Source organism: Erythrolamprus reginae, chromosome 1 (genome assembly GCF_031021105.1).
Source record: "Erythrolamprus reginae isolate rEryReg1 chromosome 1, rEryReg1.hap1, whole genome shotgun sequence".
NCBI lineage: Eukaryota > Metazoa > Chordata > Lepidosauria > Squamata > Dipsadidae > Erythrolamprus > Erythrolamprus reginae.
The window spans coordinates 87,734,272-87,750,700 of NC_091950.1; the positions used below are offsets into that span (position 1 = coordinate 87,734,272).

General features: G+C 42.0%; 2 protein-coding genes across 3 annotated transcripts in view; one reads left to right on the plus strand and one right to left on the minus strand.

Annotated features, from left to right (window-relative positions):
* Positions 1-813: 813 nt before the first annotated feature.
* On the minus strand, positions 814-11,243 carry LOC139170556 (acyl-coenzyme A thioesterase 1-like). Its single transcript, XM_070757950.1, has 3 exons — positions 10,493-11,243; positions 5,563-5,765; positions 814-3,559 (listed from the first exon to the last, which is right to left on the minus strand). Exons 1-3 carry the CDS (start codon positions 11,058-11,060, stop codon positions 2,966-2,968), a joined length of 1,365 nt encoding a protein of 454 aa, XP_070614051.1. The 5' UTR covers positions 11,061-11,243; the 3' UTR covers positions 814-2,965.
* A 1,786-nt stretch (positions 11,244-13,029) lies between these two features.
* Positions 13,030-16,429, plus strand: part of HEATR4 (HEAT repeat containing 4) — a 38,363-nt gene continuing 34,963 nt past the window's right edge. The window contains exon 1 of one of the 2 annotated variants that reach the window (XM_070758199.1): positions 13,030-13,115. The gene's annotated coding sequence lies outside the window, so the exon portion shown is untranslated. The remainder of the gene's footprint in view (positions 13,116-16,429) is intronic. The other variant, XM_070758193.1, reaches the window with a different exon arrangement.

Genomic DNA, 16,429 nt, shown 5'->3' on the forward strand with positions numbered 1-16,429 from the left:
AAAATCATGTACCCAAATGTCCTTCCTGTTAATGATTACTTCACCTTCAACCGCAGCAATACACGAGCACGTAATAGATTCAAGCTCAATGTAAACCGCTCCAAACTCGACTGCAGAAAATACAACTTCAGTAATAAAGGAATAAATGCATGGAATGCACTATCTGACTCTGGTTTCTTCCACAAGCCCCAAAAACTTTAACCTTAGATTGTCTATTGTCGACCTCTCCCCGTTTCTAAGAGATCTGTAAGGCAGTGTTTCCCAATCGTGGCAACTTGAAGAGATCTGGACTTGAACTCCCAGAATTCCCCAGCCAACAAATGCTGGTTAGGGAATTCTGGGAGTTGAAGTCCAGATCTCTTCAAGTTGCTAAGGTTGGGAAACACTGCTGTAAGGGACATGCATAAGCGCACCACTGTGCCTACCGTCCCTGTCCTACTGTCCTCTTATCTTTACTTATGTTTATACAAACTACTACTATCCTATACATGTTTGACAAATAAATAAAATAAATCATGCAAAAAAAATTGCAAAAAGGTAAAAATAAGCACAATTTATAGAGCAAGGTAAGAAAAATTTAGAGCAAAGTTGAAAAATAGGAAAATTTCTAAATTTTGACTGCAGTCAGAAATCAACAGCTTGCTCCAGTCACATAAACATAGTAGTAGGGAGTTTGCATAACATAATGGTATCATTTAGGATGAATTAATTTATGCTATCAATCTTTTATTTACTATCTAAAAGTTGATGAAATGATTGGTCTTTTTCTCCAGTGGGCCCTTGACAGAAGCAGCAAAAACATTCAGAACATTATCTTTGGAAGTGCAATTTTATTATTTTTGCAGATGAATATTATACAGCAAACACTTCAGTCATACAAAGTTGTTCTTCTTTCTTGTGATAAAAACAACTTGGAGAGAAGAGGGCATATTCCTATTTCAACACAATTACTTCATTTTTTAAAAGTTAATTTTCTTTGCCAGTAATATTCTAGGTTGTTTTATATATTAATTTATTATTTATTTATTTATTAAATTTATAGCCCGCCCAATCCTTCTGGACTCTTGGCGACGTACAACAATATAGAAATACTATAAAAACAGTTAAAAACCCATAAAATTAAAAATCATTCACATCTTTTTTGGCCCAATCTAGATATTATCATATTGCTCAACTTTATCATATTGCTCAACTCAACTTCGAATAAATTCAAAGGAACTGCAGTCATTAAAAGTTAAAGACAACATTGTCTAATTGTTAACCTGCACATCCATTTAAAGAAAGTGAACCTACAAATAATTTTTCTTCCTAATTTGCAACAGTAAAATCAGCATGTGTCAAAAACAAGTCAAGGTGATGTCCGTGACCATGTGACTGAACCTCCCACAATCTATGTAAAATGTGGGTGATTGGGAAAATGAGGAGGGGACCCTCAGGCTGATGGAGAGTTTGCGTGTTATTGGGGAGAGGTTTAAAGGGTTCAGGGTGGGCAGGAAGATTACAGGCAGTCCTCCACTTATAACTATCAGTTAGGTGACCTAAGTTGCAATGGCACCAGAAAGAGCCCAGGAACTGGGTGGCTTAGAAATATAATTAATAAATAATAAATAAATAAATGACTTAGGATTTTCACACTTATGACACTTACAATACTATGTTCGTGTGATCCACATTTGGATGCTTGGCAACTTGCACGTATTTATCATGACTGCATGAGATTATCTTTTGCAACCTTCTAACAAGCAACATCAACGGAGAAGCCAGATTCGCCTAACCCTATTATTAACGGTAGTGATTCACTTAACATTGGCATGAAAAGTCATGAAATGGGGCAAACTCACTTAACAAGTCTTGCAACTGAAAGGTTGGTCACAATAAGTTGAGAACTACCTGTAACACATTGCCAAGCACAGGCAGGCCCGGAGTCCAGGGGCAGGTCACGCTCAAAGAATGTGGGCTCAGTGCTTGACATTCAAGCCTTTCTGTGTTTTCATGAAAGTTTGGTGCAATTTGGCTGAAGAACATAGTTGTCACTTGGAATGAGAAGGTGGCTGGGCTTTGAACCTGATTGTGTGCATGTGGTCTCCCCCACAAACATGGATCCCGGGACTTTTCTGCTGGTGTTTGTACTTGAATTATATACAGTGGTACCTGTACCTACAAAGCCTCTACTTATGAACTTTTCTAGATAAGAACCGGGTGTTCAAGATTCTTTTGCCTCTTCTCAAGAACCATTTTCCACTTATAAACCTGAGCCTCTGAAACTGTAACCGGAAAAGGCAGGGAGAAGCCTCTCTAGGAATCTCCTGGGAGGAAAGAGGACCGGAAAAAGCGGGGAGAAGCCTCTGTGGGGTCTCTCTGGGAATCTCCTGGGAGGAAAGAGGGCCGGAAAAGGTGGGGAAAAGCCTCCATGGGAGCTTTCTAGGAATCTACTGGGAGGAAACAGGGCCTCCACCCTCCCTGTGGTTTCCCCAATTGCATGTCTTATTTGCTTTTATATTGATTCCTATGGGAAAAATTGCTTCTTCTTACAAACTTTTCTACTTAAGAACCTGGTCAAGGAACGGATTAAGTTTGTAAGTAGAGGTACCACTATGTTTAGCATTACATGTCTTAAGGCAACAGTGACCCTGGTTTGTGAGCAGTTTAATTGGAAACCACCCTATGGTAAAGGGGGTGGCTGTATAGATTTAAATAAACCAATAAATCAAAACCAAATTGTCATGGCCACCATCTGGTGCTCTCACCTGCATGTAGATCCCAGTCTTCAGGATTTTAATACGGAATGCAGAAAACAATATTTCAAGACTAGATAAACAATGTTCAAATGAGATTTATCACCTATGACTTTCCTCCTCCTTGCCCCTGTTTCATAGCCATTCCCAGCATTATTCTCCCAACCCTAGTATTTAGCTTAGCAAAACATACTGGTACATGCTGAAAACCCAGTGCATAACTAATTCATTCACAGTTTGCTTGTGCTGTCATTGAGGATTTCGTGAAAGAAGTCTTGAATCTGCTTCCAAGCATCCACCTGTGCTGCTGCGTGTGCTCTAGGCTCCCCTCCCCAAATCACTGGTTTGCCCACCAAAAAGTGGACTGAAGAAGGGCACAGTGGTGTGTAAGGAGGCTCAATATAATGCCCTGTTTCAGGATAGCAAATGATCCTGGGTTTCTCTTTTCCATGAGCTTGTAAAATCTTGGCACCTTCCTTGGCAAAAAATTCACTCTTCCAATTATGATCGTCCATTCCCACAATAAAAAGGAAGCGTCCCTCGGCTTTCTCCAATGGAATTAAGCTTTTGCGGTCAGGATCCTCAAATGGGTTATTCAGGACATCAATAATGTCACAGACCCCATTCTGATCAATTTTGATTCGGTTTGCATTAACACCAAGAGGTGGAATGGTGATATCCTTATAGCGTACTGTCGTAGCTACATTGGCTATAGAACCATTAACTGTAGCTATTGCCGTGATGCCTTTTAAAAATGAGGCCATGGAGATACAGAGGTCACCCCCTTTGGAGTGTCCCAACACCCCAATTCCTGGACCTTTCACCTAAACAGAAGGAAAGAAGGAAAATGAAAATCAGATTCATACCACTAGCCATGTTTCTACTGCATGCTGATCCTATGGCTATGTTAGTACAGCAGCCCTAAATGAATAATCAGATGAATCTGGTTAAGCGCAGCATGTTATGATTTATATCGTTCCATTTTAGTATATGTGCTGCTGAAGCGAGCATAGCATATTGTGGTTTAATCAGTCAGTCACCCCTTAAGCAAACCAGAAGTATGTGTTATGCCAGACCTGGGCAAAGTGCGGCCCGGGGGCTGGATGCGGCCCGCCTGCTGTCTGTGACCGGCCCGCGGAGGTTGGAAGGAAGGAAGGAAGGAAGGAAGGAAGGAAGGAAGGAAGGAAGGAAGGAAGGAAGGAAGGAGAAATGGAGGGAACAAGGAAGGAAGGAATGGATGGGCAATTAATTTATATAATATAATTATAATATATAATTATATATATATATATATAATATACAGTGATACCTCGTCTTACAAACGCCTCATCATACAAACTTTTCGAGATACAAACCCAGGGTTTAAGATATTTTTGCCTTTTCTTACAAACTATTTTCACCTTACAAACCCACCGCCGCCGCTGGGATGCCCTGCCTCCGGACTTCCGTTGCCAGCGAAGCACCCATTGTCGCTGCTGGGATTGCCCTGAGGCTCCCCTCCATGGGAAACACCACCTCCGGACTTCTGTGTTTTTGTGATGCTGCAGGGGAATCCCAGCAGCAAAAAAACAGGCGCTTTGCTGTCAACGGAAGTCCAGAGGTGGGGTTTCCCAGCGAGGGGAGCCTGAGTGAAATCGCAGTATCGCAAAAACACAGGTTCGGAGGTGGGGTTTCGAGGACTTCGGTGTTTTTGCGATGCTGCGATTTCACTCAGGCTCCCTCCGGACTTCTGTTGCCAGCGAAGCGCTCGTTTTTGCGATGCTGGGATTCCCCTGCAGCATTGCAAAAACACAGAAGTTCAGAGCTGGGGTTTCCCATGGAGGGGAGCCTCAAGGGAATCCCAGCTGTGCAAAAATGGCCGCTTCGACTGGCAAAAGGGGTGAATTTTGGGCTTGCACGCATTAATCATTTTTCCATTGATTCCTATGAGAAACATTGTTTCGTCTTACAAACTTTTCACCTTAAGAACCTCGTCCCGGAACCAATTAAGTTTGTAAGACAAACTTATATATATTATATATATAATATAATATATAATTATAATTTATAATTATAATATAATTAACTCAGTTCTACCCAATAATATACAGTATTGGGTAGAACTGCGTTAATTATATTAATCCGGCCCCCTAAAACCATCCCAATTTCTCATGCGGCCCCCTGGCAAAATTAATTGCTAAATATACTGCTCAAAATAAATAAATAAAGGGAACACTCAAATTATACATCCTAAATCTGAATGAATGAAATATTCTCATTGAATACTTTTTTCTGTACAAAGTTGAATGTGCACAACAGCATGTGAAATTGATTGTCATTCAGTGTTGCTTCCTAAGTGGACAGTTTGATTTCACAGAAGTTTGATTTACTTGGAGTTATATTGTGTTGTTTAAGCGTTCCCTTTATTTTATTTATTTTATTTTTTTTAGCAGTGTATATCAGTTTATAAACAAGGACTTATTGTAAATGCTGTGAATGGTGGAATTATCTAGGGCAGTCCTGGCCTTTTTAGAGCCCAGGGACCAACCTTTTACAGTCCCAAAGGGCGATGGCAGGGGGGCAGGATGGCAGGTGGGTGGTGGTGGTCCTCCACAACAGTCCCAATTTCTCATCGTGGCCCCCTTGGGAAAATGAATTGCCCACCTCTGATCTAGGATAACATAGCAGTATACACAGTACACCCACCACAATTTTCCCTTTGCCAATCACCTTGTCTGGAAAGCTGAACTGAGTCTGATCCCAACTGACTGAATACATTTCTGTGGCTAAAAAAATATCGAGATCTCAGCTAAACCTTTTTGCAAAGGCCGTGAATATAGCAACCTACCACTGGATGTCTTAGCATATAATTGACAGCTTCTTCAAAGTACTCCAGGCGCAATACCGACATGTCCTTAGGAAGATCTTCATACCCATAATAGGCCAAAGCTAATACTGCAAAGCCATGATTGGCCATCAGACATGCTGAACTTTCTGGAATCCCTCCTCCAGTTCCAGGTACCTGAATGATACCTGGAAAAGGGCCTTTACCTGCAAGAAATATTAAAGTAGAGCAGTTGTTTTAGTTACCATAGATTTCTTAAGAACTTGGCATAGTTTAAACCAGTGTTTCCCAACCTTGGCCACTTGAAGATATTTGGACTTCTACTCCCAGAATTCCCCGGAATTTTGAGAGTTGAAGTCCAAATATCTTCAAGTAGCCAAGGTTGGAAACACTGGTTTAAACAAAGTCCTGCATTAAAGATAAAAGCACAAAATGGCACATGGCTCAATTGAAAGAACTGGACAAGGGATAACATGGTTTCATTGTTTAGCTTATTCTGTCACACAAAGTCACTTTGGTTTACAGATTCGAATGTATGGTTTAGCATGTTACAAAAAGCCAGTCCGTAGTAGTTTATAAACCTCTATTAAATCACCCATTATTTAACACAATGTGTGACCGTAAAGGCTGAGTATCCACAACACATTGGATGTTTCTAAATTACAGATCCCAGAATTAACCATACCTCTAGCATTGCAAAATATAGCAAACCTTTAATTGATAACGCTAGTTGAAGTAACTGACACATTAAGCAAGGTGCTAATATACGGATAGATTTTGTTGGTAATCATGATTTTTCTTTTCAATCGATCACAGATAGTTTTGATATATTTATATATTGGGAGTTCTGATTCAGAGAACACAGTTTAATTATTTATTCTCTCAGTAATCTTTTTGACCTTTTCAATGACTCTGGATGGCTTACAGCTGAAAAACATTTAGATCATCAAATATAAAAGAACAAAGCAGATAAAATAACACAAGATAGCATAGGAAGGGGCCAGATTCACAGGAGGGGAGGGAGGAGGAGGTGGGATTACCTTTTAATTAGTCATGTTACAAAAAGCCAGTCCGTAGTAGTTTATAAACCTCTATTAAATCACCCATTATTTAACACAATGTGTGACCACAAAGGCTGAGTATGCACAACACATTGGATGTTTCTAAATTACAGATCCCAGGGATAATGTAATTATGGTGTATTGTATTCCACTGATTTTAATTTCATAGATGATATAGCCAATTTGCTGTAAGTTGAAGGCACCAAAGTATTAACTGAAGGACTCTGTTTTCTAAGCTTCTCTCAGAAACACAGCCAACTGGTTGACTTTGGGTCAGTCGCTCTCTTCTCAACTCCAGAAAAAAAATAGCAAAGGAAGCCATTTCCAAAAATGGTGTCCAAAAATTGCAGGGATTAGTCCAGGAAGTCACTTGGAACCAAGACTGGCTTAAAAACATACTAGAAAATAATAATTATGCCTTATTCAATGTTATTTCCTGAGTTCATATAAACACACTAGGCTGAAATATGTTCCCATTACAGGTTGTGATTCAGTCTCTAATGCTTGGTTAACGTTGGGTAGCTATGTAAATGGCAACTACAACCAAACTGAGTTGGAACAATGCACTGAATTGAAACAGCCTCAACCTGTCAGATTAGTTATACCGTAGCTCATGTCAGTGTGACCCGTCAGAATCTAAAAAGTGGATTAATTAAATCGCTCTTGGCTAATCCTCTGGGACACGAGTGTATGGGTGTGTATATATATATATATGTATATGTGTGTGTATGTGTATATTTAATACAATATATATTATAATATTATTTAATACAATATATATGTGTGTGTGTGTCACGTTTTTTTTTTGCTGAATTTGAAAATTAAGGGAGACTAGGATAGATGTGTGTATGTATGTATGTATGTATGTATGTATGTATGTATGTATGTATGTATGTATGTATTATCCCTGATAATGAAAAGGGAGACTAGTATAGATCTATTTCGAGCTTATTTGCTCTCGTCAGCCAGCTATACCCTTACTGGGATTTGAACCTGCAGCCTGTGCCTTGTATGTATGTATGTATGTATGTATGTGTATTTATAGATAGATAGATAGATATGAAACATATTTTTGCTGAATTGAAAATGAAGGGAGACTAGTATAGATCTATTTTGAGGTTGTTTCCTCTCATCAGTTAGCCACATAGCCACATCTTCACTGAGATTTGAACCTGTAGCCTGTAAGGCAGAGAATTAATCTCCAGGCTTCCTTTTGCCTCTCGGACCAACCCAAAGCCATATCCAAGGCAGTTAATTTTCCTTAGCCGACAAACTATATTCTATATTTTGCTGAATTGAAAATGAAGGAAGACTAGTACAGTGGAACCCCGACATAAGAGCTGCTCTACTTACGAGCAACTCGAGATAAGAGCTGGGAGGGGAGAGATATTTTTGTTCTACTTACAAGCCCAAATTCGAGATACGAGCGCCAAGGAGCTGTCTCCTGAAGCCGAACGCTAACTTCCGCATTCGGCTTCAGGAGACAGCTGCGAAGCGGCGCGCGTGTTTTAAAAGGTTGCAGCCGGCCTGGGGGGCTCGGGGGGAGCTTGCAGCCGGCCTGGGGGGCTTGCCAGCACCCCCCCGAGCCCCCCAGGCCGGCTGCAACCTTTTAAAACACGCGCGCGGCTTCGCAGCTGTCTCCTGAAGCTGAACGCAGAAGTTAGCTCTTTTTCTTTCTCTCTTTTACCTTCCCTTCCTCTATTTCTTCTTTTCTTTCTCCTTCCCACCTTCTTCCCTCCCTCCCTCCCTTCACTCATTCCTCTCTTACTCTCCCCTTTCATAAGTTTCCTTGCTTCCTTCCTCTGTTCCTGTCCCTTCCCTCTTTCCTTCCTTCCTTCCCACCCTCCGTCCATTCATTCACCCATTCCTCTCTTGATCGCTTAAAGCCGGTCCCTGGTGCAAAAAGGGTTGGGGACCTCTGTCCTACAGGATTGGGTGGCAGAGAAGTTGAACATATGTAAATTTAAAAGTTTAAGAAAGTTTACAAGTTAAGTGAAAGAAACTTCATTATTCATTTATATGTACATGTACATTTCTTCATTAAAAACTTGTCTTTCTGCATAATTTAGACTAACTTTGTGAGTTTTTTGAGGGCTGGAACCAATTAAAATTATTTACATTAATTCCTATGGGGAAAAATCATTCGAGATAAGAGCTGCTCGACTTAAGAGCCCAGGTCTGGAACGAATTAAACTCGTATCTCGAGGTACCACTGTATAGATGTATTTCGACATTGTTTGCATGTATGTATATGTGTGTGTGTGTATACACACACACAGTGGTCCCTCGTTTTTCGCGAGGGATGCGTTCCAAGACCACGTGTGAAAAACGAATTTCCATGAAGTAGAGGAAAGATTTTTTTTAATGTATTTAACAAGTACAGTGATCTCTCGATTAGCGCGGGGGTTACGTTCCAAGACCTCCCGCGCTAATCGATTTCCGCGTTATAGTGGTGCGGAAGTAAAAAACACCATCTACGCATGCGCGCCATTTTTTTCATGGCCGCACATGCGCAGATGGTGGAGTTTGCGTGTGGGCGGCGGGGAAGACCAAGGGAAGGTTCCTTCAGCCGCTCAACAGCTGCTCTGCTCCGCAGCGCGGAAGCAGCGAGGAGCCGAAGATGGGGTAAAGGCAAAGGGGAAACCCCATCTTCGGCTCCTCGCTGCTGCCGCGCTGCGGAGCGGATCAGGTGTTGGGCGGCTGAAGGAACCTTCCCTTGGTCTTCCCGCCGCCCAGGCAAAGGGGAAACCCCAAGATCGCTTGCCGCTTGCCGTATTGCAGCTTGGAGCCTTGCTTCGCCTCCTTCGCTGCAATACGGCAAGCGGCAAGCGATCTTGGGGTTTCCCCTTTGCCTGGGCGGCGCTGGGGCCATGCGGAGCCGCTCATCTAGGGGGGCGTGGACCGGCAAGGTGCCCTCCGCTCTCTCTCTTTCTCTCCCTGTTACCGGTGTGGTATAAGAGAGAGAAAGAAAGAGAAAGGAGGGCGACTTGCCAGTCCACGCCCCCCTGGATGAGCGGCCCCGCATGGCCCCAGCGCCGGACTCCGCCGTTGCCTCCGCCCTTGTTCAGCTCTGCAGCTGAGAGGCCACGTCCACCCCCTCCTCGGTGTCCCCGGCACCCAGCGTCCCCATGCCGCCTCCACCTCCCGGTAATGCGCCCGACCTCTGCCTCTCTCTTTCTCTCTCATATACCACGCCGGCAATAGGGAGAGAAAGAGAGAGAGAACTAGCGCGGACTTATTTTTTAATTAATATTTTTTGAAAAACCGCGTTGCAGCGTTTCGCGCTAATCGAGACCGTGCTAATCGAGGGATCACTGTATTTGGACTTTTAAAACCCACCCTTTGCATTAAACAGTCATTCTATAATGTTTCTCAGCTGGAACTACCGGTACATGTGATATCCTACCAGTTTCTTTAATAGAGTACAGTAGTACTGTGGAATAATTTTATGAATTTGTAATGGATTTAAAATTTTCAATGGATTTAACGCAGTGTTTCCCAACCTTGGCAACTTGAAGATATCTGGACTTCAACTCCCAGAATTCCCCAGCCAGCATTCGAATTCTGGGAGTTGAAGTCGAAAACCCTGAAGTAGCGAATCCGCAAAAGATGAACTGCGAAGTAGCGAGGGATTACTGTATACATATGTGTGTGTATATATGTATATATGTATATGTATATGTGTGTATATACACACACACTACATACATCGAAATACATCTATACTAGTCTCCCTTCATTTTCAATTCAACAAAAATATGTCCCATATACATAAACACAGAGAGGAGAGGAGAGGGGAGGGGGAGAGGGAGAGGGAGAGAGGGAGAGGGGGAGAGAGAGAGAGAGAGAGAGAGAGAGAGAGAGCTATTTACCGGGAGGGTGGAACAGAATGCCCCGGATGCTCCCTTCCCGCACCGGCAGTCTCTTCACCCCGTCGCCCAGGAATCTACGCTCGTGGGAGCCCTTGGTCAGGACGCGGCCAACCCGGGAGGCTCCCTGCCTCTCCAGGACCTCCAGGTCCAGGCGAAAAGGGCGCTCGACGTCGCGCTTCAGCAGCCGCCTGAGGGGCTTAAGCGGCTGCAGGGACCACAGCAGCCCCATCGGCTCCAAACCCGAGAAGGTGCCGCCTTCCAGCGCCGGCGACCGCCTCACATCCAGGCGCCCTTCGGCGTCCGCTCGGTAGAAGGCGTGCGACTCGAAGCGCTCGCCCTTCTCGTCGTCCAGGGAGGCACGGAGCCCGATCTCCTGCTCGGGTCGGAGCCCTTCCACCGAGATGGCCAGCTGCTGGTCGAAGAGGCTGTGGCCGGCCGGAGAAAAGCTGAGGCGAGGCTCCATGACACCAGCAGCCGAAGCGGAAAAGCGCGTCCGCCGCCTCCGCCTGCTCCCGAAGTTCAGCAGGAAAGTCCTCGGCGATCGGTGACTCAAGCAGATCCGTAACATTTCGCTCACAAGCAAGGCCCCGCCTGTTGCTTCCGCGACTCCCAGTCAGAATTAATTCCCGTCTGGGAAAGTCTGGCCTGAGGCCAAGCCGAGCTAGTGGAGCGGCGGGTCAAGTCTTCGCTCTCTCTTTGCCCTGAGCCGGATCTTCCTTCTTCCGCGTTGGTCAGAAATGAACACATCGGCGGGAGGTTATTTCTTTCCGTCTCAAGTCTCTTTAGATCCGGGGTAGGCAAAGTTGGGTCTTCTATGACATGTGGACTTCAACTCCCAGAATTCCTGAGCCAATCAGGTTAGCTCAGGAATTCTGGGAGTTGAAGTCCACATGTCATAGAAGACCCAACTTTGCCTATCCCTGCCTTAAGATAAAATTTAGTTGCCGCCAAATTCCACTGGACTTCGCTGCTACTTAGACGTGCAATAATATGGTTCATGGATAAGTGTGTTTAAAATAAACCAGCCCGTGTTTTTAAAATGTTAAGAACTTGCAACACAACAGGGAGTTTCTGTCTTTCTGTCCTATGTTTCTTTATATTTTTTTACTAGTATGTATGTGAATATTATTATATCTAATGTTTTTCTTATTTTTCTTTTTACTAGTATCATGTATATAAATATTATTATATCTTTACATACTTCCAATATGTACCTGATAAAACAAACAAACAAACAAACAAACAAACAAACAAATAGAATGAATGAAAGAATGAATGAATGAATGAATGAATGAATGAATGAATGAATGAATGAATGAATGAATGAATGAATGGGGTTTCTTCACCAACTCCCCCCCAAAATTTTTTTAACCTTAGACTGTTTATACTGTCGACCTCCCCGTTTCTAACAGGTCTGTGCATAAGTGCACCACTATGTCCCTGTCTATTGTCCTTTTTATCATTACATTTAACTTACGTTTATACAAACTACTACTACTAACTATACACATGTTTGAAAAATAATAAGCCGGGGTGGCGCAGCAGGTGGAGTGCTGTACTGCAGGCCACTAAAGCTGACTGGAGACCCGGATTGTGGGGGCAATATGCTGGCTCTGTTAAAAAGTGCTATAGTGCTTACATGTTGTAAGCCGCCTTAAGTCTAAGGAGAAGGGCGGCATAAAAATTGAATAAATAAATAAAATAAATTAATTTATAAAACAAATGTTCATACCAATACCTGCTCTCTGTTTTGACAAAAATAAATAAATGAATAAAACAAATAAAACTCAGCAATTGATCTACACCAGGGCTTTCACAACCCTGCCAACTTTTAAAGTTGTGGGGACTTCCAATTCCTAGAATTCCAAAGTTGGTATGTACCGTGTAAGTGCAGTTTACAAATGGACAAGGATTAGGTGTGGGTTGTTTTGGGGAGGGGGGGGTTGAGGACACAGAAAGCTAACCTCTCTAACTCCATTACAGTGAGTAAATGTAGGACTCGGGGTGGCTTACAACTATAAAAAACAATACAATAAGGAAGCTTCCCTGAACCGTCCAGAGTGCAAAAAACAGCACAACGGGCAAACCGGAAGTATGTTTTCTGAGCTTCCGGTTTGTCCGTTGGGCGGGTTTTTGTGCATTCCAGGGTTTCAGAGAAGCTTCCTGAAGCCATTAAGTGCAAAAAATAGCACAAGGGGCACACCGGAAGTTCAGAAAATGCACTTCCGGTTTGTCCATTGTGCTGTTTTTTACACTCCAGAGGGTTCAAGGATTTATTTTAAATATAGTTTACCTTTCATACACAGCAGTGACTGTAATTCTTTTATAATGATCATAATAAAACTCCATAGCTGAGGTTTTATGTCCCTGGAAATATATTCTCTCATGCTAGCCAAGGGAAGCCAGGGTTTTGCTGACTTTTTTTCTTTTAAGAGAAATTGCCTAATGAATTTGATATCAAGTGGCCAGAACTGGAGAAAGCTATATTTAAAATCAACAAATCAAAATGTTCAGTATGCAAATGCTTCTTTGTAACTAGGCAACCACTGTAAACAGTCAGATCCAAAGTCTTTTGAAAAGTTGTGTTGCCCTCACAAATTGGAGTTTTCAAATAATCTGTAAGGTAAATACAAAGCTTTGCTACCTATACAATAGTTAAGTGGAATTATCTAAATGATTATTTTAATAGAATTTGTTGAATTTGGGGGTAGGACCTAAAAACAGTTTCTGTTCTGATTTTCATCAAAACATGAACAGTCAAAGTGGCCTGTATTAATTTAATATTAATTTAATATAGGAACGTGCAAATACTCATTGTGGTAATGAATAGAGTACCATATTTAAAATATTGTGTAAATTCTAAACAGGAAACGAGGAAAAAATAATGTAAGTAAAGAACGTACTGTTTTGTTGACACCAGAAAGGTAACATTAAGTGCAACGGAGGGAATTCTAATAAAATGTAAGAGAAAGTTAAAGTGGATTTTTAAAATAACCTGACTAGAATTTGTGAGTGAGGATCAAAAGGGGCAACCTATATCTAGGTTATAAGTATCTAACATTCAGGGGCAAGTTCCTCTTATCTTTTCCTATCAGTGTGCTGCATGCACATCGTGAGGTTTCATGCTAGTACACACGTGAGCGTCCCCAACACAATTTTGCTTCTGCACATGTGCAGAGGGACCATTTTACACATGCTGAGAGAGCCGAAAAATTGCCCAAAAGTAGGAAAAAAGTTGCGCCAAAATTGTATAATCGGTGGGCCACTACCAGAGTAGTGCACCAGACTGCACCTGTAGGACCCCACTTCTGCTAACATTATATAAAATGTGATAACATCTAAAATTACAAAAATGTGGTACTATCTAAAATTTAAATAAAATGTGAAAATGTAAGACTATGTGACATTTGTCAATTGGAACTTGGCCCATCAATGTCCAGCAAAAGCTAGCCAGCCACACACACAATAATAAAAGGCAGTTCATCTGTCATGGAAGATAAATCAGTTTTATGTGTTTGTGTAAAAGATGCAACAAAGAAGAACATGTTCTGTGGTTTCCGCCTTTCCAGAATCACAGGGTCAGTCTTTCTGCCAATGCTCCTTTTTAATATTTGCCATCCTATGCTGCAGAGTAGAGATCATGATTGAGCAAGAGAGAAATCTTTCCAATGGTGGATGCTTCTAGCTGTGCAGGTAGTCTGCAGCAGTCTGTGGTGTGTTGATGACTAATATAAAATATAAATAATATATAATATAATAATATATAATATAATAATATATAATATATAATATAATATAATATAATATAATATAATATAATAATATAATATAAATAGTATAGTATAGTATAATATAATACAATAAAATAAAATATATTATGATGACTAATATATAATATAAATATAAGAATAATATACTGAAAAGCCTCTTAGGCTTTAAGAGGTATATAGGAATCCAATGGGATAAGATCTCTGGATTCCTCCGCTGCTTGAATACTTTTTTACCCAAGTGATCCTTGTATCTTCCTTCTCCATGAAAGCCACCAGTTGTTTACATTTTTTAAAGGGTAAGAAAATATCAAGGTCATTACATTACTGTCCCTGTCTCAGATTAATATATTGTTTCTATTGTTGCTGTGAGCCGCCCCGAGTCTGTGGAGAGGGGCGGCATACAAATTTAATAAATAATAATAATAATAATAATAATAATAATAATAATAATAATAATTTATCCCCTTTTTAAGAGGTCTGTAAGGGGCTTGCATAAGCGCACGACTGTGCCTACCGTCCCTGTCCTATTGTCTTCTTTTGTTACTTTTTATCATTACTTATCTAATGTTTTATTTGTACAAATTAGCACTCTATAATTGTTTGAATAAATAAATAAATAAATAAATAAAGAAAGAAAGAAAGAAAGAAAGAAAGAAAGAAAGAAAGAAAGAAAGAAGCAAGCAAGCAAGCAAGCAAGCAAACTGAGGGGAAAGTTAATTACAACCTGTTAATTGCTCCACGGAATGTGGTCAGAAATGTAGCCTGGATTCCCAGGAAGAAAGGTCTGTATTCCAAAATAAGAGGCAACTTAGGCCAATCTTATGTGTGAGGCAAAGTGGATGAAGACAGCTCCTCCCTAACCATTCATAAAGTATATTGTAGATGCAGATAGTATAGCACTCAGTCTGACAAGATTTTATTATTTATTTATTTATTAAACTTATATGCCGCCCATCTCCCGAGGGGCTCTGAGTGGCTTACAACAACAAAAACAGAACATCAGAAACGATTAAAAACAATTAAAAACCCACTTATATAAAAAACATACATCCCTTTTTGTGGCTGGATCCTGGAGATAAACCACTCGATTGCTGGCAGAGCCAGGACTTCAAGGCTTTCTGGAAGGCCAGTAGGGTGGGGACAGTACAGATGTCAGGAGGTAGATGATTCCAGAGAGCTGGTGCCGCCACAGAGAAGATCCTACCCTGCGGCCCCGCCAACTGACAATGCTTAGCCGACGGGTCCCAGAGAAGGCCAACCCTGTGGGCTCTTATTGGTCACTGGGAGCTGTGCGGTAAGAGACGGTCCTGAAGATAGTCTGGCCCTAAGCCATGTAGGGCTTTAAAGGTGATAACCAACACCTTGAATTGCGTCCGGAGACTGATTGGGAGCCAGTGCAGCTTTCAGAGTGTTGGTGTGATGTGGGTTAACCTAGGTGCACCCACAACCATTCATGCGGCTGCGTTCTGCACCAGTTGTAGTCTCTGAACACTTTTCAAGGGTAGCCCCACATACAGCACATTGCAGTAGTCCAACCTTGAAGTGATAAGGGCGTGGATGACCCTGAGAAGAGCTTCCTGATCCAGGAAGGGATTTTGTTGGCTTCATTTTATTGGCTTAGCTTTTGTCAATAGCTGGGAAACAATAAAGAACTCAGCTTGGAAGAATCATCACAAATCATTCTTGGCATTGTGCGCGATCCACCAGATTCCACATTTGGATTTTTAAAACATTTGCCTTTTATCAGCCTGTCTACTCTCATGCTTTCTGTACTGTGTGCCCTAACCTAATCTGTTACTACCCATTCCATGCTCCTGATGAGCCATACCAGCAGCCATAGCTTGTGCTTGGTTATGACCTTTAAAGCCCTTCATGGCATCGGACCAGAATATCTCCGAGACCGCCTCCTGCCGCACGAATCCCAGCGACCGATTAGGTCCCACAGAGTGGGCCTTCTCCGGGTCCCGTCAACTAAACAATGTCGGTTGGCGGGCCCCAGGGGAAGAGCCTTCTCTGTGGCGGCACCGGCCCTCTGGAACCAACTCCCCCCGGAGATTAGAACTGCCCCTGCTCTTCCTGCCTTCCGTAAACTCCTTAAAACCCACCTTTGCCATCAGGCATGGGGGAACTGAAACATCTCCCCCTGGGCACGTTTAATTTATGCATG